A 24,332-nucleotide genomic window follows, 5' to 3' on the forward strand; every position below is an offset into this window, starting at 1 on the left:
GTGTTGCTTCAACCGACGCTTCTGTAGACACTTCTTGAGGAAGATCTCCCCGTTTCTATTCCCGGTAGTCACGAACGGCGCCCTCCGTTTGCCACATGAACGGATCGCTTGCCAAATTATGTATTTATTGGCAAACTTGGAATGTTTCTGCTTCTTTACTTCCTTCGGAACATCAAACTTGTGCTGGGCGGTGACTTTTCGCAGTGGATAGAGGTATAGTGTTTGCGTTCACATTTTATGCATCCCTTGCTTCAGCATTGCTTGGCATTGGACCCAGGTCTTAGAAAGATAGCACAAAGAAGATCTTTTGATCTCGATCTTTTCCTCGAGAGATTTTGCTCTGTACTGACTGCAGCTTCCGATAAAATGGATGGCACCACACATGCAACATCATTGAAAACCGGTTGTTTTTGTTGCGGTGAACGCTTTGACTTCCGCTCTGAATCTATTTTGTGTGTTTTTTTCAGTCTTGACGTTTATTTGTTAAGGCCCAGCGGCGTTAGCCATACGGGGCCGAATTCCAATTCTAAATACAATGAATAAATACATTAATCAATATGTCTAAATAATAACTTCTATAGTCTTTCAAGATGTTATGATCAATCCAAGTGTAGGGTAACTTTTAATGATTTCCTTCCAAAAATAACTGATCAACGGCATGAAATTTTTGAGGTTTTCTTTCCAAGTGGGTTCAATGTTCAGAGTATCGCAAATCAGGTCGATTACTTGAGCTATTATAAGTAAGGAAGATCGATCATATCCGTTTTGGGCTGTATGTATATTGTCTCTGTTGGTTTGGGAGTCCTTTGTGGTGCAGCTCTTAGCGGAAGAACTCTGAGATGTGGGGTTTACTGCACCATGCGTTTGGCAATTTGTCTGATGTTTCATTCGGGCCGACTTTTCTGCTTCTGCGTAGTTTTGCTTGTGGCTTTTTTTCATTTTCATTTTAAGAGTTTCTTTCTGCTTGAAGATTATGGATTCCTCTGGACGTAAATGTGCAATTTCACATGTAGAGCAGATGGAAAAAAAACGTGAAAACCCTCTGGAGTTTCCAACACAGAATTGTTACAGGTTATTTTGTTACAGTGTTTGGCTGTATGTCCAACTTTGTTGCATTTGCAACAAAACATCGGTTTTGTGAAGTAAAACCGTATAGGCAATAAAACACGGTTGATTTCTACAAAATCTGGGAGTACTGTTTCTTGGAAGGTGATGAGAATGTTAGACGACAGGACGTACCTATTTTCCGCAGTCGAAAATAGTGCTAACCTATTGGCGATTCTACGTTGAAACCGCTCACAGATAGCGCTGGAGGCAAAGTGTTGCTGATTTGATTCTGTTCTGTCATAGTGCATATATTTTCTGTAAACATTGGTAAAAAAATAACTTTTAAACACCAAATCACCGATTAATTTGTCTATAATTGTTTATGAAAATGATGGAAAACCATCATTTTATAAGATGATGAGAAAACATCTTGCGAAAAGCGTGTAAAACATAGTGGTTTCTAATATTATTCGCAGAGCTATATGTGTGCTGTTCCGAAATGCAATTAGTTGAGCACAGTACCTGCCGCACATCATTTACCGTTCCTCCTAAGTTAAGATAAACCTTCATGAGATGGTGTAAATTCATGAAACTCTCCAGATCACGCGAGGAAAGAATATATCCGGCTAATAGGAAAGTGTCAGCTTTGTATCATACACAGCCGATCCTTCTCTCTGATAGTCATCACTGAATCTCCTACGTAGTCCAAAATATGAAGGAGTTTGACATTGGTACTGATTGGGTGTCGGTTTCGAGATGGAACTTCATTTATGGACCGATTTTTTTTAACCACAATAATACCCCGATAACAAATCGAAGAAGTGTATGAACCAAATGGTTGCAAATGGCTGTAATTTCAGAATAATCGCAAATAAAACTAAATTTCTTACTCGTTTCATTCATATTTTGGCAGTGGTAAGCTTCTTCCGAGAAGAAAATGAAGTTTTTGTTGTAAGCTACGACTCACTTGCGGGTGAAAAAAAGCAAACTGTATCACTTTGCCAGTTCATGAGCTGAATCATAGGTGTCGCATGACTAATTTTGGTTTTGCCGCAAATCGCCAATTAGCGAGTATACGTACGGAGCCCATCAGCGGATTTTTAAATCTGCCGTGAGCTCTTCGCATGATATCTGTTGTATTGATAAAGGGATCGGTTATCACACCGTCCACTTCCATACGATGACTTTGGACGAAGATGTTATACGATGAGCGTAGTTGTGAGTTGGTGATGAAGTCGTTGGCTTCTTTTCAATTGCTCACTGTTATACGTATTTTACTATTGGAATCTTTTCTTATTTCCATCACAGATCTATATTTGCTGAGTAGTGTATCAGCAATAGCAAAAGCGTTCACTGGTGTTGGTTTTTAGACAAACAAACACTACGAATGGTGCGATTGCGGTTTTCGGATATGACCTAATCCGATGAACCTTTGGAGCGTTATTTTTGAGTTCCGAAAATGTTGTCGCAACTGGCACTAGTATAATTCCCTTTGTGGTCATGGTTTATTCACTCTATTCAAAGAATCAGTGCAAACAATGCCCGTAGATCTCACATTATTTAGGTACACTTAGTTAACGAACTATACTTCGATCTCGCTTATATCAACCGATCGTCTCGGCTGTAGAGGGTCTCAAATGAGTCTTTTGTGTGTTGTTGGAATCAATCGTGGGTTTTCGTTTCATGGGTATCGCGCCTACCACTTGGCGCCTATCCGATACGAAATTTTCCAATTGCTTGTACAGCGGCGGTGTTGTTCCCGATGCATCCGATTCCCATTTTCTGCGGGTGGCAAGATCCAGTTTATTGGTCATGAGGTGCATTAGCATAACATCCCAAGATGTAACCGGCTGTTTTAAATTTCCGAGACAGCGAAGATGTTTTTTAGCATTATCAATAAGATTTCTTAATTCCGCAGCTGACTCCCACTTCTACCGATCTTAATTCAAATAATTCTCGCGTGTGTTTTTTAACCAGCAGTTTTGGTTTATCATAACGCTGTTTGATAATATTCATGAGTAGTTGTCAACGGTTGTCGGTAAGGAATCAATCAATCCCAAAGCTGCACCACGAAGGGATACTTTAAAATACACGAATTTCTGTATTACAGCAAGTGATCCGCGGTGGAGAATTAAAGCATTAAATTTATCGAACCATTCCAAACGGTTTTCGCCATGCCCAGAAAATACTGGAAAATCAATAATAGGAAGCCTCACGGAGTCCTTACTAGCTGCATTACAACCCCAGTCTTCCGACCCTTTGATGCGATTGTCCGTTCGAATGTAGTAGGGCCATTGATGTAATGAATTTCCACTTTATCACTATTCTGGCTTTCCTCGGGCGGGATTCTATTGCTTCAGTGTAATTTGCGCTTGATCGTATGATTTATAGCATTCCTTCAGCATATCACGTCGAGTCTTAAGGGCCATTTGATCAGCTTGAAAAGTTATTGTGTTAATGATGTTAGTTATTCTGGATACAGCATGATCCCTCTGCACGGTGATACCAACGTTGGTGATACTATCGTATTCCGATTGCATAACGTAGATCATCGGACTTGTAGATTCAGACGGTTCTTCGATGATACCATTGAATTCGTTTTTGTTATCCTTCATTTCTGCACATGTACAGCAGCAAGTATTAAGTTTGTTCACGTACACGGAAGATACTCCTGCTGCTCCGAAGCAAAAAATTCTTGCTCCTTTTTACTCCGGTTTGCTACCAGAAGAACAAAAAAGAGAAGAGAATAACAATTTTCTTCCTGTTTACTCCGGAGTACTTCCATTTTCTCCTGGTACTGGAACAAACCAATTATTTACCCTTTTGCGCTAACCTCTTTATCATCAATAATAAAATCCCGTTGGAATTTTATGCTTGCATTGAACAAGTTCATTCATAGTTACTTTTTTCACTTTAAAATAAAAGCCATTTTTGGATTTTTGAACGCGTCCTAACTCACCTGCTAGATTGATTACCAAAGCATCGAAATTACTCTACACAGAATCCATATTGAACTGTGTCGAAATTTTCTTTGCCTATCCTTATTCTAGCCAATTCGTTGATTCGACCTTAATGTCGGAGCTAGCTCAGCCAACCCTCGTGTCAGCTATATTATTGAATCGACCCAAGCATCGAAACGGTTCTGCCAACCCACATGTTAGCAAGATTGTGCAGTGCAATCAATTCCATCGTCGTAAATTCTTGTCGGCTACACCGTTCAGCTAACACCAGAAGCTCCTCAGCCAACCCACATTTTAGCCTTTGCTGTTTCAATTGCAGTTAGCAATTTTTGGTGTTAACCCATGTGTTAGTTCACTGTTAATATGAGTTAAATGCCTGAAACGTAAATAAAATATTCAACTGAAACTACCTAAGGCAGAACCCCAATCTGGTTCGATGGACCAGTGAAAATGTTTCTTGTGGTCAATCATCTCGGCACTAGTAACGACTGTTGCTCGGTCAAAGAGGAAAGCCAGTTTTCTAAACTGGAGAAGCTCGCAGTATAGGAAAAAATGCCGAGGCTATTATCTATAATATGTTTCAAGGGTTTTCATGCTGAAATACAATCGGGTTCCTAATTCAAGAGAGAAAATACTTCACAGGGTTATCAACACATTACGAGAAAAAGTAACAATTTATACGGAAAAACTACGTTTTCGTGAATCACAAGCAGCGTTTCGTTTATTTTATATAATTTTATTATACATTTTCTTTATCTGCATAAAAACATTCCTATCAGCGTCACAGCTTCTGCTTGTTGCTTGCCGTCGGTAGGACAACAGCGACATTGGACAGCAAATTATCTTCGATGGTTTTAATGCTGTCAGTTGCGGAACTCAGGTTCCCCACTTCAGCTACGGTTTTCGGTACTAGATAAACGTCTGACTTATTTTGCGGTCTGCTGAACGTTGCAACTTCATCCTCGCCGTGTACAACTAGTGCTGCAGCAGAATCTTCGACGGTCTTCTCCTGTGAGAATACCCAGTATTTTTTATTAAGAAGGAACAGTGTCATTAATAGAGGCAGATGTAATAGAGAAAATCGAAACAATTTTCGAGAACTTTTGCTATCGGCTTTCTGATGAAACTCCCAGGCAAGATAACCGAAGTAAGCGTTCAATGGCAAACTTTCAACGGCGAACCAAACGTTAGTAACGTCCAACGCCGGAGCCAATAGCGACAGCACAGTGATGTACCCAGTGTGGCGCAAAGAAACCCGCGTGCATAATTGAGGATGTGAATTAGCCATCATTTTATAGCCAGCTTTCAGGTATTCCGGACGAATGTTCCATGAAAGAGCATTGAAATGGGGAAACTGCCAGCAATACAATAGTCCGGCAAGAATCCAAGCTCCGGCGCCGATATCTCCTGTACATGCAGCCCAACCCATTAGAGGTGGTATCGCCCCAACCAATGACCCAACCCACGTGTTAAGAATACTGTAGCGCTTCATGGGAGTGTAGATGCTGGTGTAAAGAATTAAATTCGCTGCACCTAAAATAGCAGTCAGTTCGTTTACGCCAAAGTGCAGCATACTAATTCCAACGGTACTGGCGCCTAAGGCGAATCCAACAGCGTGAAGGCGTCTGTGAAAAATAAAAAAAAGTTAGATTCAGAGTTTTCATTCTCCAATTGGGAGGCTACTAACGTCAGATAACCTTTGACAAGGACTCGGTTACGTGTGCGTGCCATTTGTGCATCAAACGATGTTTCTATCACCTGGTTGATCGAGTTAGCAGCACCGGACACAAGTGTTGTTCCTAGCGAACAGAGTAAAAATGTTGACAGTTCGAATGGGGCTGGGGCCATAGCATAGCCTGCCATCGTTGTCATTACTACAAGTGCTGAGAATGTGGAAAAAATAAATGTATCAGTTGGCATGTGCTATATAATTAAACTTACAAGTCAGTCTGATTTTTGACAACATCAGGTAGTGGTAAATCAACCGACTAAAACTAGGCAGGGACGCAACGGAGGCCGCCACCTCACTATTATTTCCGGGTACATTATTTTCTAGATTGACTGGTTTGCCAAATTCTATGAAAGCTTTTGTGTCCACTGAGACTGGAGTTATGAGCTGAACAGACTGCGGTATTTTCTGCTGCGTCTCATCTTTGGAACCGGGAGCTGCTTTGGCTAACGATGCATTGATTTGACTAATTGGTGCTTTGTTAACATACTGGAAAGAAGTGTGGACAAATAATTCAACAAATCGAATTTATAGCTGGATTCATATCTGCACTGCCTGTCAGATTAGGTACACGGAAAGTCCTTTAATCAATATTATAACCACAAAGCGCCTGTTGTGTAATCACTGGGTACTTACCAATCGAACTATTTGAAGGTGTCCTATCGATGGGCACTGTGACCTGTATTGGACCAGGCGACGTGCAGATTCGTACCACACACGGCCATTGATCACAATTCGCTGCATCACTTTACTGACTCGCGAGCATTTTCACCAAAAATGTGGGACATAGGATATATCCCGGTCCGGTGATGTTTTGAAATCGGTTTCGCGAGAGAAAAAAAATCGAAAATGAAAACGCGACCTTGCGATGACAGTTGAACAAATTGATCGATCACGGATTCGTCAGTTTTACCGAACCAACTTTATACCGCATATTCATCACTTAGGCGAGGTGATACAGGTGTACACATTTTTTTCTATGTGTTCATCAGCTGTCATTTTTTTCGGGCAAACAAGAAGAAATGAAGAAGAAAACAGAAGCACGTGGCCCCATACTTCATTCTGATTGGTTAGTGATGTAAACATTTCTCGACAAACATACACTCAAAAAAAAGTAAACGTTATGCCTATTGATTTTACACATAGATTTTTGCAATTAACGGAGGCATATAGACACTATTTGCTGGCACATAAACCTTATGTGTGTATTTACAAGAAATATTAATCTTACATTCACATTTCATAACTATTAGGCACATAAAACCCCGTTCTATAACAATATGCACATATAACTTATGTGTGTGCATACAAAGTTTATACAGTTGACACATAGAAGGTATGTGTGCGCGTGATAACAATAGCATTTCTTCTTCATATAAATTTTAAGCGGTTTAGAGCTAATAGAATTAACGTTTGGATTTTTATCAGTGTATGATTACGGCCTAAAAGCCAACTGTCAAAATCCACTTTGAATGGAAATTCCGGACAAACCGTTACATGCCAATCACAGATGTTGGCAGTAAACGAAAGAGAAAAGTGTTCTCTTTCATAAACTGTTGTGAACTGTTCTCAGCTAGTAACGGTTTGTCCGGAATTTCCATTAAAAGTGGATTTTGACAGTTGGCGTTTAGGCCGTAATCATATGTTTGTCGAGAATTTGCTCTTTTGCTATCCCGGACGCCATACTTATTTTTACCACGTGCTTACAACCTTCCTTTCGATTGGTCGGTTGTTGATTATGTGCTTCGCGGTTCTGGGCCGCCATGATTAATTTCACTCAGTCCCCTGTCAAGGATGGCGTCTCTGCAGAACCAGCATCACTGCCTTTAAAATAAAAACAATATTTGGATCTAAGCATTAAAAGTTGTATTTGATTACTAAGTGTAGATTTTCTGAATGATATGGTATCTAAACATCACGCAAGATGCAAAACGTCGTGTGGAATGCTAGAATATTGTGCATGGCGTCAAACTTAATTCTTTGTTTGGGGCTTTATAGCTATAACGCCCCATATATGTAGGTCGCTGTCAAGTCAAGCTCCACACGGAAACGAAAAACTACCTAAAATTGAGTTCCTTTGACTCAATCTCGTGGTATCGTGGGGGAACTTAAAATTAGGTAAAACCGTGTTGAAGGTAGTTTCCATTTAACCACGGCAAAAATTACAACTCATTGATAGGTTTTTATACTCAAATTTAAGTTGAATTTACCTAATTTCGAGTTCACCCCAAACAACTCAAAAGTACCTTCCTCCACGGAAGACCTCGACTGAGTCGAATCTCTCTTTTTGTTTTTGACAACACTAATAAGTGCGAAAGCGACGCACAACTCAAAAGTAAGTTAAAAGAACTTATTCTGCAGGTTGTTTTATTTAACCGTGCATATGTTGGTATAGGGTTGCCAGGGGGCTGATTTCACTAGCAACAAACCAACACACTCAGACTATCAGCACCGGTGCGTAAGCAAATGCGTGTGTATTTTGATTACGCTAAACGATAATATTTTATTTAGACACCCGTTTTCGCACCGGTCGTTGGTAAATAGGTTGCCAAGATAATAATCTGTTTTTACACCGGTAGTTGTTATTATAGTTACGTTACACTTTTTTGCAATCATGCAATAAAATAATCGTTTTTTTTTAATGATATGGACTTTATTTATTGAAAAAAATATTGCTAGAAAGAAAATACATTTATTTATTGAATTCAATAAAACCATTTCAGTAACAAACATCGCTCTTTTCTAAAAATATTTTATTGCAATGATTGTAAAATTATTCAAACTGGAAATGTTTATTGAGATTAAAAGTTAATTATTGTTTCAATGAAAAAAATGCTCATTACATTAATTTTGCCGTTTGCAGCAATAAATATTGTATTATTGAATTGAATAAGACATTTTTTGTTCAAATATGCTAAAATTCTCTATGTAATAAAAATTCTAAGAAATGTTATGGGTTCGGAACGGACAACGAATTCTAATAACTAATGTTTACCCAGAAGTTATTGTCTGAAGCACATACTACCGCCGCTCTGAATCAGGAGTGTAATGAAAAGGATCTCATGCTAGATATTACAAACAAACTTGCGGAGAAGGAACCTTTACGACCATTCAACGATTGTTTTGCGGAAACAGTTTATACGAATGATCAGTTTCGAATACGCTTTCGTTTGTATTTCGAAGCCTTTGAAGAGGAGCTAATGCTATATTGAAAAGCCAGAGAAAGTTGGGTTTTACCAAATTATACGGAAGCCATCTGACGTACGTTCTTCAGACGCTGCAGTCAAATATATTCGGATGGGAGAAAATTGCGCGTTAATGTATGTGAGAATACTGCCATACCCCAGGTAATAGACGTTTACACTGATTTTTACATAAAATTTGTAGCCCAAATGTCCATCAGCTGTGGTCATATTGTAGACAGCATAGCCGGGTAAACATATCTGGGTTTTAAGTATATTCAAAGGCAATTTTGAATTGCAGAATAGTGGGCTTATTCATGAATACTTGGTACGCTGGACTGTAACATGGTACGCTGGACATTCGAAATGAAAACATTACTGTACAACTTAGACAGAACAGTATACAGTAAAACAAAAATAATTAAGTGATAGTATTTTATGTGTGGCTTCAATAATAATATTAACTTGTGTAAAATGCGTTGTTTTCCTAGGTTGATACACGGAGCACGTTGTTATAGTAATCATATCTCATCTAACTAACCTAGAACTAGAATCAGGAATCAGTAGCGACTGGTTCAAATAGCACGTTCCCCCTGTTGATCGGAGATTTGTGCTTCAAAGACAATTATCAAAATTCACGTTGAGAGGAAGTTCCAAACCAATATTCACCAAACACATCTAGTGCTCGTGAACAAAAGGAGTATCGTCAACTCTTTCGTGACTGCTGTGAATTGCGCTGAACCAACAATAGTTTCTCCGGAATTTCCCCTCAATGTGGATTTTGACCCATACCCGAAGTAATTTTACTTTTACTATTAATAAATGACATCTAATTCAGATTGTATGTGTAAAACATATAACTATCATTTTTAAGCAAACAACAATTAGTGTTTGTGGTATTATAGAGTCCCGTACAGAGGAATGCGCAACGCTGCCTAAACTGATCCCATCTTCTTTGTTTCTGGCACCCATAATTTTTGCTGTAATTTTGAGTGACTTCAACCGAGTTACACAATAAATAATTATGGAGTGAATTGAAAACCCACTGTTTCGTGGCTTATAGCACTTTATTCTTGATACTATTCCATGTAATTTATTTTACATTATTACAAAAAAGCATAATAAACTGAATACAGTTGCATGTTCTCCGAAAGAAGAATATTTGTTTACTTTGCACGATAGGTAGCCATCTGACTGTTCGATAGGTAGATTTGGGTTCACTCTGTGCGAGCCTTTATAACATAAACAAGGCCTTTGGCAACAAGTAGCCGCTAGCCGGCGCTACTATCGGCCAATAGGCTTCCAGTAATCGATATATGAACTTTGGGTGCACCTATGGGTAAAGTAAAGATCAATCGGAAATTCTGGTTGGTTCTAATTCGTATTCGTAATTCATATTCCGGCCGATTTCCCGAAAAAAGCTTAACTGTGTAGTATTCCGGCGCCAATAACACAACTAATTCTAATTACAATCGCTTGTATCGCTGGGGCTGAAATACTAACTACAACTACATCTACTTCAAGAAATAAACATTAAGTGCGTACCCTGGAGCAAATTGTGGCAAGTTAATACAGATATATATTAACTGAATTCAACATTTTGTCGTCGATACGGTAATTCCAAAGATGGAATCAAATAAGGAGTTACTGCTCAAAAATTATAAATTTGATTCCAATTTATCAGTATGGCAAATGACATAACACGGAATCTTGCTTTCAAACAACGGTCCTGCGGGGTAGTGCCAAATTTCGCTGCTTACCAAATTGGTCATCAAATCCACATCCATGTATCCACAGTTTGTATAAAATTGTCGGAGTAAGTCAAAAACTATTGCAACGAATTAACAAAGGTGGCTATCCTAGAATTATAGGACATTTCCACATTGTTCGACGCGGAATACTTCTAGTAAATTTATAATAAACGTCTTGAAACAAGCAATTTCATTGTCCAACAATAAATTATAAAGTTAATTAACATTTCGTGTTACTGTTTCTAAGAACAATATTAGAAATGTTAAAATGTATTAATAATATCATTTTTATAAGTTAAGTACAACCACCCAACCCCGTCTACTCCCGCCCTCCCCTTATTTACAGACTAAGTGAATTGAATTCCAAGTGCATTCACGTTCATGCATTTCACTATACTGCCTATGATCGCAAGTCAGTCCCATGAAGATAGGAAATCCCATAGAAAACGGGGCAAATAAGCGATCTTGGGTAGTATACAGTCGTGATTCGCTGGTTGGGCCACAGCCTTGTCCAACTAACGAATTTGATTCGCTAGTTGGACCGACTGACAAATGTCAAAAACTCTCCAAAGAAGATGTTGGCAGTGTAAATGCATCTGTTCTTATCTCTAAATATTGTCAGATTGATTTTAAAAGTAAATTTGGCACGAGATTTTGACGTTCAGATGCTTTTTAGTTGGACAATGGTCCAACTAGCGGAGGTTCAACTAAAAAGCGGTCCAGTTAAAAAGTGTCCAACCAGCGAATCACGACTGTACACCACAACACAATATTATCCCTGGAAAATATGATGAACCACCGGATGAAATGAGATGGTGATGATGTAACAGGTGTGATCTGTGTCCTGCCATGCGTACCTACTAGCAATTAAATCCAGCGTTTTTGAACTAAGCGCTGCAGAGTGTGTGATAAACCATTATCGTTGTGATCTTCTTTTTACTACTGGTCCTGAATTAAAAACTTTGCGCGAGAAAAATACACGCATTTTCTTTCTTCTCGAATCTTATGGCATATTCGTTTTTGACAGTGCACTACACCGGTGTAGTCGGTGCTACACTCATTCAAACTTGGGTGTAATCAGTCTATCTCTTTCTTTGCACTACACCGGTGTAGCACCAAGAAAAAACGAAAACGCCATTAGTTTCCGCAGTCCCCACAATCATCACCATTTGTTCGCAGCGATTTTCGATTTTCGTTGGACACTATCATTAGCTTTCGTATTGGCCTCCACATATAAAAATTTTCGGGCTTTTACAAGCTTCAAAGCCAATGAAATTCCGCTTTTTGCTAGCATCCCATCAATCGGATCCTGGGACACATCATGCCCAGCTTGACATAATGCTACATCTTCCAGTTCAATCCAAGCTGCTTAGATGCACTAATTTTTACTTCCGCGCAGAAAACATACAGCATAATCAAAACTGTGAGTAATTGAATACAAACAAATACTGTTCATTGTATTAAACGACAAAATAATCGAGGTTTGAAAGTATATTTTCATTAAAGTTACAATAAACTTTTAATTTCAATAATTGTTTTAATTTCTGTAAACTTTAAAAAAATGTTATTGAATTCAATCAAATAATTTATTGTCTCACAACCGATAGTTTTATTTATTGAGCTCAATCCATAATTGTATTTAAAATAATAATCTTTCACGAGTCGAATCAAAATTCACCCAGAACACTTCCGCATAACATTTATCGCAAGATCCTATTTTTTACATTTTCCTTTGTTTTGCCTCCTTTCTGCGAATAGCAACGTTGGCGTCGGTTGGAAGAAGTTACCAAATATAGACACTCGCTGTAAACCGAAACGATAAGTTTCCATTTCCCAACCTGTTTACCAACCGCCGGTGCGGTGTCGTGTTATGATGACGGTTAGTAAATTGCTTATACCCACGCCCGGTGCTGATAGTCTCAAACATGACGAATGTGAACACCTATACTATAATTCTCTCGACTTAGGGGTACGCGAGACCGGGCCGGCAAGAACTCGATGAAGTACATTATGGTCACCCTGTACACGACAACGCTGGCGAGATGTACGGATGTACCGTGAACGATCTTAGCCGTCTGTCAATTCAGACATCATCAAACAAAAAACACTTGGTCCTAAGTAATTTGTAATTTGTAGTTTTATTGCACACGAAAATCTGTTAGTTTACACTGTACATCAGGTCAAGGAAAGGTTTGTTTTGGTTTACTTTTTTTTCTTTACACTTAGTGTAAAATATAATAAGTTTTTGACCCGACAGGAACATGAATTTTGTGCAGGAACATAACCAGGTTCTCTACGTCTGGAGTGGAGCACTTAGCACAGGCATTGAACAAGAAGTAAATCAGCTGAAAACCGTGCCAAACGTTAGAGTCAACGTTGAAAATGCTGACCGTGTTCAACTTGGTAGGCACACTTACAGGATGCAGATCATATCTATGTTATCGACTATATTTTGTTCATTTCAGCGGACTACGAGCAATCCCAGTTCGATGTAATCTTGGCTAATGTTCCTACAGGAAACTCGCAATTGGTGTGTCATTTGCTGAAGCTGGTGAAACCAAAGGGGAAAGTTGTGTTCAAGGATGACTCAGCTAATACCGATGCAGCACGTTCTAATCTACTGCTATCTGGTTTCATCAATATTACATCAATAGAGGGAAACGGTAGGCATTCCGATAAAAAATGAGCGTTATAAAGCCATGGTTGATAACTGTGTCTGGCTTATATTACAGTGTACGTTGGCGAGAAACCCAACTACGAAGTGGGGTCCGCAACCAAGCTATCGTTTGCGGCTAACAAGGCTAAAGTAGCTGCCGTTTGGAAACTTGATGTTGATGAAGAAGACGACCAAATCGATGCCGATGAGTTACTGGACGATGAGGACAAGATTAAACCAACTGCGGAATCATTGAGAGGTAAAGCTTTTCGTATTATCTCTGAGCAATACTTCAGGGTTTTGTATTGTAGTTTGCGGAACAACTGGAAAGCGTAAGGCTTGCAAGGACTGCTCGTGTGGACTTGCTGAAGAACTTGAAGCGGAAACAAAAGGATCTGCTTCTCAAAGCACTGCAATTAAGTCATCGTGTGGAAGTGTAAGAAAACATTTTATTTGTTAGCTAAATATTTGACGACTTTTTCCGATTGTATTGCAGTGCTATCTAGGCGATGCTTTCCGCTGCGCGACCTGTCCTTACTTAGGAATGCCTGCATTCAAACCCGGAGAGAAAATTCAGCTTTCCGATACACAGATGCAAGCTGATGTTTGAAAGACTATTTAAATTTACTTTTTGTTGTAACATTGTATTGAGAAACAGTTACTGGTTTCGTATGAACTGTAAAGAGACACTTGGTTGTAGAATTCCAAATATTTAATTTTAAAACGAGCTAAATTGTGGTTTATTAATTTGGAAAGGTTAAACTATCCATGACCACCATTTTTGATTGTTGGGTAAGTGATCAATATCAACTGTGTTAGACAGATTCAATCAATCTGTGTAGGTATATTTCACGTATATATTCTATAATTTCATGTGCGTTGCCTGCAATCCATTTGTCTTATTTTTCTTTTTGCCAGGATTGAGTTTCTGCTTCATTTGCGTGCTGACTTCATCCTGCAGCTGCGAGAAGAATGCTGTTGACGATTTGCTCACTCCGACGCTTTCCGCCATTGAGCTTACATTCTTCGCTTTCGAAACCTTTTTGAGCAGTTTCTGTTGCACTTCCTTTGTCTTCGGTGCCACACCTTTCTCCAGAAGTTTTCGTTCCTTTTCCGTTTGACGTTTGAACTTGTCTCGCTGGAAACGCTTCTTCAACCGTCGTTCGCGGTTTTTGTCCGACTTGGTGCGTTCATCCTTGCTCATAATGTCTCCTTTGGGTCGATTGTGCACCTCCTCGGGTGCTAGTAGAACGGCATCTGATGTCGCTACCGGAGCTACTTCTTCCATGCTGATAGCCGGTGTATTGGTGATTATCTTCAACTCAGGCACTGCTGGACGAGGCGTGTAATGAAAGTTGGACAATGCATCCAACTGTGCGAGCAGCGTTTTCATCAACGATCGAATTTCTTTGAATTCTTTTGGTTCTTCTGCTGCTATTTCATCTCCTAGAATGGACGAATGTGAGACGGAACATTTGCATAACTATAATTTGCAACTTACCTGCATCTGGATTAGCTTTTTCCAATTGCTTAAGATAGTCCTTTTCGTAAATCTGCGCCAACGATTGTTTGCTTTTCTCCGCATCTAGCACCAACTGTTTTCGATATTCCCGAGGATTATCCGGCGGACGAATTTTTCTTTCTACGTCGTCATAAGCCTTGTTTTTGATGCGCTGTTTGATAATATCTTCGAGGCGCATGGTAGTTTCTTCAGTGATAACAGGTGCCGGTCGAGTAGTGGATTCGAATTCCAGAATCTCTTCCAGAAGAGAATTTTGCGGACGAGTGTCGGCTGAAATTTCTCCCTTCAATTGCCAGGGCTTGTCCTGCAATAGTTGATCTTCCATTTTCTGTATCCGCTTTTGCATTTTTTCTTGTCGCAGCTCAAAGGAAGACTTAGGACCGTTATCCCGATGTTCAGGGGATACTACTTCTGGCTCAGATTCTACGTGTTCTGGTTCCAAAATGGGAGGTTTTTTGTTTTTCGTTTCTACAAAATCTTCAGCAGAATTGTACAACTCGTACCGAAGCCGTCGGTTTCGTTCAACTTCATCTTCTGAATTTTCTTCGTCCGATTCTTTTGTCGGATTATGTTCGTTCTCAGAACGCTTTTCATCTGCATCGTCCTCGTCACTCATTTGTGTTTCTTGGTCGCTATCGCTAGTGCTTTGATTTTCATTTTCGGACGCTTCGCTTTCATCATCGAAGAAATCAGAATATTTTATATCGTCCCCTTCGGAAAGATCATGCTTCAAATAAAGATGTTAAAAATAATAAATTTACTTTGAACTGAAAAGTGTTTACTTACTTTGCCAGCATTCTCACTAAAATAATCAATTTCAATCAGTGCATTCTTCTCGGGTTTGCCAGCCTGCCTTTTCATTTCACGTTTATCTTCTTCATCCAGAAACTTTGCCATATCTTCTAATTTAAAGAATTTATCATCAACCACAGACCGTTTCCCTTTTCGCCTCTCCTTTTGTTTTAGCTTATGTTTTTTAGTGTTTTCTGAGGAATCTACCTCCTCATCATTCAAAGACCCATCTGCACTGTCAATCCCATCAACGTCAGAAGCGCTATCATTCGTTACACCTTCTTTATCCACCGTGCTAAAACTTAGTTGCATCCGCTTCGATCCTATGGAAAGCAGCTGCGACGTTCTTGGCAAATCTTCTTTCAAAAGTTGTTCATTTCGTAGCTCTAATTGTTGCCAAATTTGTTCCTCGTCCATTTCTTCCACCACCAGCTCCTCGAGATAAGGCTTAGGGTCGGTACCGTTAGTATCAAATCTTTGGCCATGATCGTACAGCGATTTAACAAGTAATTTGATTTTTTCGGAGTGAGATGGCTGTGCACTGCATTAGATAAATATTAGTACAATATGGAATACAATTAAGAAACATTATTGTAACTTACATTAAATACGTTGCAGAATTTTTTACTTGCTCGTGAAACTTTTTAAGGATAAGTTTCAACCCTTTTTTGATTGGCTTTGATTTGCTCATATTCTTCACCATATTACAGAAGTTATAAATGACCCAACATACAGTATTATTTGACGAAGTATTTCAATTTATGTTAGCATTTTATCAAAATATAATACCTATAATAAATACTCGCTAACTCGTGGAAGCAACACAAAAATCCGCGTGATATTACTTTGACGTTTTGAAAGGAAACGTAAATAAAAGATAAAGTGGGTTTGGTCGTTTTACCGCAGTTGGGTTGATCGATTTTTGCGCAAAGCTAGGCGGCCATTTTTTCCCAATCAGAATCTGCACTGAGAAAAAAACTATAATATCTGCACAGAAAATAATATTCTTGTAAACATAACAATAAATCTGTGTTCAAATTTACTTACTAGGAAAAATGGACTACGCATCAATTGAAATTCTATGGTGTTGCTGCCTATATTAATTATTTAAACCAACTATACTTTTGTGTTGAAATCGAGGGACAGATCACTCTAGAAATGCATAACAAATTTGCATCAAATTAGAAAAAATGCATTTAATTTCCAATTTTGCATCAACTTTGCACTCCCTCGCAGAAAAGTTTGTTTAACAAAGGTCCTACGCTGATTCACTTTGTTCGACGTTTTGTTGAATGTAGGGCTAATTTTTTGTAGGGTTTTGACGTCTTACACGCAACGCAAAATACATTACGAATTTCTATTTTGATAGAAAGAAATGCATTTAATTTAGTTGATTTTTAAAAATGCATCACAAGTGATCTGCCCCTAGGTTGAAATTCACTTAATTTCCGGTAGTATTTATTATACGTGTTGTTATCATCCCGTCATTTTCATGTTATAAGGTCAAATTTTACAAAAAAAAATTTTCGTCGCAGCAAGTTTATTTGTATTGCTCATTTTATTGTGAGAACGAATTTTCTACAAAGTAAATATAATTTAACATCCACAGTCACATGTCCAGCAAACATTTGCTGGAAAGTCTAGTGATAAGTTTAAAATGAAATTTTAATAGTGGTATGACAAACTGTCGATGTAATAGGGATCTTTAATTTGGAAAAATTGTGTCAGTTTTACATAGGTATTGATAGCGGGTGTCCTTACGAGTACACTCATATCATTCTTAAACTTTAATTATTCTTTTCTGATTTTTAAATTTAAAAAATCCAAATCAAATTCATTCAACAAACTGACAGTTGTTCTCTACGGGCAGATCACTTGTGATGCATTTTTAAAAATCAGCTAAATTAAATGCATTTCTTTCCATCAAAATAGAAATTCGTAATGTATTTTGCGTTGCGTGCAATGTATTTTGCGTTGCGTGTAAGACGTCAAAACCCTACAAAAATTAGCCCTACATTCAACAAAACGTCGAACAAAGTGAATCAGCGTAGGACGTTTGTTAAACAAACTTTTCTGCGAGGGAGTGCAAAGTTGATGCAAAAATGGAAATTAAATCAAAGACAATGCATTTTTTCTAATTTGATGCAAATTTGTTATACATTTCTAGAGTGATCTGCCCCTAGGTTGTTCTACTAAATGACGTATCTGCAAGTATCTCGTTCGTCTCATTGTTAACCGGGACAGCACCCCACTCAGCATGATCTGGTACTTTTGCTATCCGCTAGCAGCCTGCCATCCCAAGTTTCATCTGCAAACTATGGTAGATCTGATAGCGCAACCTATAGAGTCGTGCAAGTCGCATGGGTTTGGATGTGTTATTGTCCTAAAAGGAAACCAACTAAAAATGTTTTTTTTAATAGTTTCGGGCCTAAAAATGGAAAAAGGACAGATATTAACTCACAGTGCTAATCTGCATCAGAAAATGCCTTAACTCGCACACCCCTAAAGATCCCTATTGATTCTTTTAGGATGATCATAAACCAGACTAGTTGAATTCTGTCTGGAATTTGAGCTCAAGCTTCATCATAGTCATCTGTAAGTACTCGCAAATAAAGTATATTTTCTAAAAAACTAGACCCTCAATGCATTCATAACTATTAGCAGAACGATCCACTTACTTTTTTTTACAATGGAGAAGATCTTTACGTCCTAGCCCAGTACACGTGCTATTGGTAGGGTCCAATCTACCGCACGGGGTGCACTGGGGGCGTGTCGGGCTCGAATGGTGACGCTGCCATTAATACCGACTAAACTCCATTGTGCTCCGCCATCGTTCCTCCCAGGAACTACCTCTCGGTATTACTTCTGGGGGGATGGCTGTACTTAGTGTACTCATTCACTCTCACTCACGCGTTCATACGTCCTGTATGAGGCTTACTTGGGTGCTCTCTCTATCGCACCTTGATTCACTCTCAAACACTCCCACATGATGCTAACTTCTGTGCTCACCTTTTTCGTTCCTTGCGAGGCTGACTTGTGTACTCACCTTACTCATTCCTTGCTAGGCTTACTTTTGTGCTTGCCCCACCCATACCATGTGAGGCTGACTTGGGTGCTCACCCTATCACCTGATTCACTCTCGATCGTGCCACTCTATTGTACCTCTGTCACTCCCCCTGGCATCCCATGTGGGAAATTTTTCTTAGGCCCACTTCTGACATACCATGTGAGGCTGACTTTTGTGCTCACCCTTAACATGCCGTGTGAGACTGACTTGGATGCTCACCCTTTCACTCCTCTGCCACGCCATGAGGCGCGACCCACTTACTTGTGACATTATATTTGTTAGGTATATAGCAAAATCTTACAGTAAAAAGTATATCGTGTATGGTAAAATTTACTATGAACCTAAGTCATCACGGGACTTGACGTGACTACTTTCATAGTAAAAACGAATACCATACAGTGAGATAAATATACTACAAACATAGTGAAAACTACAGAAACCAAAGATATATTAATATGGTAGAAATGATTGTTTACGTGGTTGCAGCGAAATCATAATATTATCAGCTGAAAAATCAGTAAAAATCCTAAGATCATCTCTCGACAAACATATGATTACGGCGTAAAAGCCAACTGTCAAAATTCTCTTTGCACGGAAATTCCGGACAAACTGTTACTGGCCGAATACAGGACAAAGCAGTTAACGATAAAGAAAACTTTTCTCTTTAATCTATTGCCAACATCTGTGATTGGCGAGTTATGTTTTGTCCGGAATATGCATTCAAAGTGAATTTTGACAGTTGGCTTTTACGCCGTAATCATAGGTTTGTCGAGACCTTCTGCATCCCAAAATCCACAGATATATAGTGTTGGGTGTAAGAATCAACATTGCCGAAAACTGCAAATCAATTCGATTTTCTGCTAAAACAATATTCTCATATAAATTTATGTGTTGCCTTTCTTTCTCGCACATGCTTAGAATAGCTTTTCAAAAATTCTGTTAACCTTTAAAGTTGAATAGCTTTGTCCAGTGACCTCCAATCAATAAGTAATCTTCATCAAAAGTGATTGTAATAGAATAAGGAAGAAGACCAGTGAGGTAACCAACCAATTTTGGACCCCTAGAGAAAGTGAAATTGCGTTAACGTCAATAACATGTGCTTGTCCATGTTTTAAAATGCAATACATACATGCACGAGTCTGCTCAATGGATGTTTTATACATTGACATACACTCGAAAATGACATTTCTTTCCGGCATGAATTTTTCACATTTTCCACAATAATTTAGATAAAATAGTACAAAGAAACCTTACAAACACGTAACATGCTAAAACCAACTAATTGAAAAATGTCGAAAGTGTAAGAAGAGTGGTGCTCAGAATAACGTAACTTTTACTTGTCTTCAATACACTAATCAAAAGTGACAAACTACAAATGTTAGTTCTCCTCATCGGAATACTGCCTCGGCGAAGCAGTTCGGTCAAAGAATTCATTAAAACCTAGGGGCAGATCACTTATGATGCATTTTTAAAAATCAGCTAAATTAAATGCATTTCTTTCCATCAAAATAGAAATTCGTGATGTACTTTGCGTTACGTGCAATGTATTTTGCGCTGCGTGTAAGACGTCAGAACCCTACAAAAAATCAGCCCTACATTCAAACGTCGAACAAAGTGAAGCAGCGTAGGACGTTCGTTAAACAAAATTTTCTGCGAGGAAGTGCAAAGTTGATGCAAAATGGAAATTAAATGCATTTTTTTGTTATACATTTCTAGAGTTGTCTGCCCCTAGATTAAAATAATGATAAGATTAGTCGCTAAAATCGACGAAACTGAAATAACGTAAGTGCAACAAAAATACCAAAACTAACGAAACTAAAACGACGAAACTGTGAACGTGATACTAATAACATCATAACATTATTTTTTCTTCATAACGCTCTTTTGAATGTCTTGATCGCAAATGTTCGTTCTATTCAATAGTCACCTTTGGTGAGCATTTTGGTTGAATAATTGGAGTAAAAATCGGTTTTTAAATAACATTTTTAAAAAACAAAACTTCAAGAATGTCATCGACGTTTTGTTCGTTTGGGTCTTATGCGAGTTTTGCTGTTTTTAAAAATCACGCTTGAATTATTTCGCTTTTCCCATGTCGATAATTGTCCAGAGTTTTAAAGTTAAATAAATGGAAAAAATAATTGTCAAGAACGCGTGGAGAGTAGCAGCTCTGATCAATTATACTGCAATGCACAATACTAAATGATCTGAATTAGACCGACTTGGCATCTAAGCATACTTCACTAAATCCGATTATGTTGGGCTATTCAAATATAATGTGTTCACCCATAAAAATAAAACTTAAAATATTAACAAATTTCGTTTTACATATATTGGAATGGAGCAATAATTAATTTATCTCACTATCTGTGATAAGAACTCAAATTCAACACTTCTTAAAGTTAAGATTAGGGTATATAGGGATCAGAACCATTCATGAAGCTAATTTGTATTCACGAACTTTCTCGACGTACAAGACATTTCACAATTTTAAAATAAGATGCATTGGCACGAATCGTTTGGAATATTCGTTGTTTCCATCGATATGAAGCATAACTTTAGCAATATATTATTTATTTAATCCGCGTAACTTATTCAAACGCTTGCAAATATTATGTTACGCAAAGAATGTATATTGGTGCGTCATATATAGCATTACATAATTCCTTATTTGCTCGAAATAATGTGAATTCATTATTTAAAACAAAAAAAATAATCTCGCTGATCCGTATACATTATATGCAGCTATCATATTTGTCTGCCCAACGGCCCATCAATACATATGCGCTCTGCAAGCGCCCTATAAGCTGACTGATATTTAAACCACGTGTTACATTTGTTTTAAAACAAAGAAAGGTATAAATTTCCCAAATGAATCAATATTCTATGAAGAGAATCTATTCATCTGCATGTGCTAACATGCTTACATACAGTGATACAATTTCAAAGCAATCTGAGATAAGACATTTACGTTACAAATGATTTTATCTTGCGCGTCAACGCAATGTTTTGATTTGACGGTGAAATGAAAAGAAGAAGCAGAAACGACGGCAGTCATTTTAGCTGCCAGCTTGTGACCAACGTCGTTGTTGTGACTCTCCTCACGATGTCCTTAATTGGCTTACCAGGTAAAAGTTACGTGTGTACATATACTAAGGAAACAAAATTTACGTAACTATTACATGAAATCAAAATACAATAGATGTGTTGTGTTCGTGTAATTAATACGTGAACTTCCGTTATACAGTATCAAAAAGCAGGTATCTTCCACCCGTTGAGCCAGATACCTTTAATGTGGTGAACCAGATACTTAAATTTGCATTGTAATATAAGTAATATTCCTTCGTTCAATTGCTTATATTTTTTTATAGAGTATTCATTTTGTCATCTTTGGTTGTCGACCAGATATATCAAATGACTACGACAAGAGATATTGAACGTGCGCAAGAAGTTTCATTTGCTAAAAAGTTGGCATTTTGACTAGTAATTTCTTATAATTTTATCCATCAGATTGTCAGACAGAAAAAAAATTCTTCTATGCGTTCAATTAATCCCTATCGGCTCCTACTGCTGTCGATATACAAATAGAGTACGTACACAGAAAAAAAATTTGGTAAAAATAAAAGCTTTTCACTCTTAGCAAAAAACAACCAACGCATACTCTTAGTTTGACAATAAAATTATTATTGGGATCACTATTCTTCATTAAATTAAAAGCAAAACTTTTATTTTGATTATTATTCTTCATTAATTTAAAAGTTTTACTTTCAACCCAATAGTAGGCGTTGGTTGTTTTTTGCTAAGAGCGGAACACTTTTACTTTTACCAATATTTTTTTTTCTGTGTGGTGGTGTCGATGTGTAAGAAGCTCGAACCAACCAATGTCGCACCACAGATTACAGAGATTTACGACGGCACTTGCCGATAGATGTTTCCTTTTTCTTTTGTTCTATCGTTCGTCTCACATAGCCTCTCTATTTGCCTCACATAGTTTAAATGGGCTGGCTGCAATTCGACAGTACCCCTTGGCTGCATTTGACGTTCGATTTTGTTTTGTTATTTGCATGTCTCGTCACAGATTTAGACTAGAACAACATTTCCTTAAAAAGCTGTGTAAACTTTCAAACGTTGGAAATCCGTGTTTCACTGTTGCCATCTGTGCAACTGTTTGGTACACGTGTTTGACAACTGCAGTTCTACAGTATTGCATCGATCTATGCACCACCTACAAACATGTGCCAAACATCACGCAGAAAAAAAAATTAATAAAAATAAACAAATTTTGGTTTTAAATAACAATTTTTCCGTTTGATATAGCGATAAACAAGATTCAGGTTTGATTCAATCAATGAACCAACCAAATACATGCTTTTGAATAACGCCCATTTCGGGTTGAAACATTCGCCACGTTTTAGAGTCAACTAAATGTTTTGTTGATTAATAAAGGGCTGATTCTTCTGCGTGATGTTTCAGACGTCTGAATTTTTGGGAATTCCAGTAGCGGGTATTTACACACATTTCCAATCGAGCCTAAACGCTTGTTATTTGTGGTCGCACTCTTTAATGAAAGTAATCGAGACATGAGTTTTATACCAATCACCTAAAGTCTAAACAAAAACAAGCAATACTTATGTTAACTTTTCAACTTATAATCCAGAAATTTGAACTCAACCAGCAAGTTGTTGGCCATTTCTTGTTCGATTTTTTCACACATGAGATTGACGTAAGCTAAGTACCAAAGGTTATGCGCTATTCACATAGCTTCTACATGATTGTAATACTACGTTCACACTACGAGTTAAAGCGTGTTTTAACGCTATCTTGATGACATTTTTCTTGTTGCTAATTATTAAAACGTGTTTTAACCTAGGGGCAGATCACTCTAAGATTGTATAAAAAATTTGCATCAAATTGAAAAAAATGCATTTAATTTTCATTTTTGCATCAGCTTTGCACTGCCTCGCAGAAAAGTTTGTTTAACAAACATCCTACACTGATCCACTTTGTTCGACGTTTTGTTAAATGTAGGGCTAGTTTTTCTGTAGGGTTTTGACGTCTTACACGCAACGCAAACAACATTGCACGCAACGCAAAAACATTGCACGCAACGCAAAATACATTATGAATTTTTATTTTGATGGAAATAAATGCATTTAATTTCGCTGATTTTTAAAAATGCATCACAAGTGATCTGCCCCTAGGTTTTAATTCTGCAGTGTGAACGTAGTATAAGATGTGCTTTATAGGAATCACGTAATAAATGTTGACAAGCGCAAATTAGATATTAAAGGGCCGATTTCTTTACCCTCGCTTAATGCTTAAGCCGGGGGGTGCATTACGCATCTCGAAACGAAAGGTTTATTGTATGCAAGCTTGTATGAAAAAGTCCATTCGAAATAGTTCCATAATGTCGCCCCAGGTTTAAACGTATAGGTCAACCTAGATTAAAAGTTAAGCGTAAAGGAATCGGCCCAAAGTGAGTAATCACATCAAATTGAAGTGATTAAATTTGCAAGTATGATGCAATAAGTATATACAGGTATGGAGAAGAGGGCTCTTTGGTATTCGTAAGATGAATCTTACATGAATGGTGTAAGTGATCACAGAATAAATCGACTTGCTTTCGTCA

At 38.0% G+C, this 24,332-nt stretch overlaps 3 protein-coding genes across 4 annotated transcripts; 1 reads left to right on the top strand and 2 right to left on the bottom strand.

Annotated features, from left to right (window-relative positions):
• Window positions 1-4,700: 4,700 nt before the first annotated feature.
• LOC131682183 (protoheme IX farnesyltransferase, mitochondrial) lies at window positions 4,701-6,611 on the bottom strand. The gene is made up of 4 exons (XM_058963478.1): window positions 6,373-6,611; window positions 5,949-6,225; window positions 5,695-5,890; window positions 4,701-5,632 (listed from the first exon to the last, which is right to left on the bottom strand). Exons 1-4 carry the CDS (start codon window positions 6,478-6,480, stop codon window positions 4,789-4,791), a joined length of 1,425 nt encoding a protein of 474 aa, XP_058819461.1. The 5' UTR covers window positions 6,481-6,611; the 3' UTR covers window positions 4,701-4,788.
• A 6,096-nt stretch (window positions 6,612-12,707) lies between these two features.
• Window positions 12,708-14,052, top strand: LOC131682185 (anamorsin homolog). 2 transcript variants are annotated; one of them, XM_058963480.1, is made up of 6 exons: window positions 12,708-12,859; window positions 12,927-13,072; window positions 13,135-13,332; window positions 13,402-13,584; window positions 13,637-13,761; window positions 13,822-14,052. In XM_058963480.1, the coding sequence occupies exons 2-6, from the start codon at window positions 12,931-12,933 to the stop codon at window positions 13,933-13,935; spliced, it is 762 nt and encodes a 253-aa protein (XP_058819463.1). In that variant the 5' UTR covers window positions 12,708-12,859; window positions 12,927-12,930; the 3' UTR covers window positions 13,936-14,052. The 2 variants fall into 2 exon arrangements, with proteins under 2 accessions (XP_058819463.1, XP_058819464.1); XM_058963481.1 differs by lacking the exon at window positions 12,708-12,859 and having other exon boundaries at window positions 12,870-13,072.
• On the bottom strand, window positions 13,755-16,485 carry LOC131682184 (U3 small nucleolar ribonucleoprotein protein MPP10). The gene is made up of 4 exons (XM_058963479.1): window positions 16,242-16,485; window positions 15,634-16,180; window positions 14,827-15,574; window positions 13,755-14,771 (listed from the first exon to the last, which is right to left on the bottom strand). The coding sequence occupies exons 1-4, from the start codon at window positions 16,340-16,342 to the stop codon at window positions 14,188-14,190; spliced, it is 1,980 nt and encodes a 659-aa protein (XP_058819462.1). The 5' UTR covers window positions 16,343-16,485; the 3' UTR covers window positions 13,755-14,187.
• Between the last annotated feature and the right edge of the window lie 7,847 nt (window positions 16,486-24,332).

This window comes from Topomyia yanbarensis, chromosome 2 (assembly GCF_030247195.1).
Source record: "Topomyia yanbarensis strain Yona2022 chromosome 2, ASM3024719v1, whole genome shotgun sequence".
Taxonomy (NCBI): domain Eukaryota; kingdom Metazoa; phylum Arthropoda; class Insecta; order Diptera; family Culicidae; genus Topomyia; species Topomyia yanbarensis.

Bases quoted from the DNA above. Each gene is read 5' to 3' on its own strand.
- LOC131682183 (XM_058963478.1), bottom strand. From the start codon at position 6,480: ATGCAGCGAATTGTGATCAATGGCCGTGTGTGGTACGAATCTGCACGT. The intron at 6,226-6,372 runs GTAAGTACCCAG...ACTTCTTTCCAG, and splicing joins ACCTTCAAATAGTTCGATTG to TATGTTAACAAAGCACCAAT. The intron at 5,633-5,694 runs GTTAGTAGCCTC...TATTTTTCACAG, and splicing joins CTTGTCAAAGGTTATCTGAC to ACGCCTTCACGCTGTTGGAT.
- LOC131682185 (XM_058963480.1), top strand. From the start codon at position 12,931: ATGAATTTTGTGCAGGAACATAACCAGGTTCTCTACGTCTGGAGTGGA. The intron at 13,333-13,401 runs GTAGGCATTCCG...CTTATATTACAG, and splicing joins TACATCAATAGAGGGAAACG to TGTACGTTGGCGAGAAACCC. The intron at 13,585-13,636 runs GTAAAGCTTTTC...TTTGTATTGTAG, and splicing joins AACTGCGGAATCATTGAGAG to TTTGCGGAACAACTGGAAAG.
- LOC131682184 (XM_058963479.1), bottom strand. From the start codon at position 16,342: ATGGTGAAGAATATGAGCAAATCAAAGCCAATCAAAAAAGGGTTGAAA. The intron at 16,181-16,241 runs GTAAGTTACAAT...TATCTAATGCAG, and splicing joins AATTCTGCAACGTATTTAAT to TGCACAGCCATCTCACTCCG. The intron at 14,772-14,826 runs GTAAGTTGCAAA...CGTCCATTCTAG, and splicing joins AAAAGCTAATCCAGATGCAG to GAGATGAAATAGCAGCAGAA.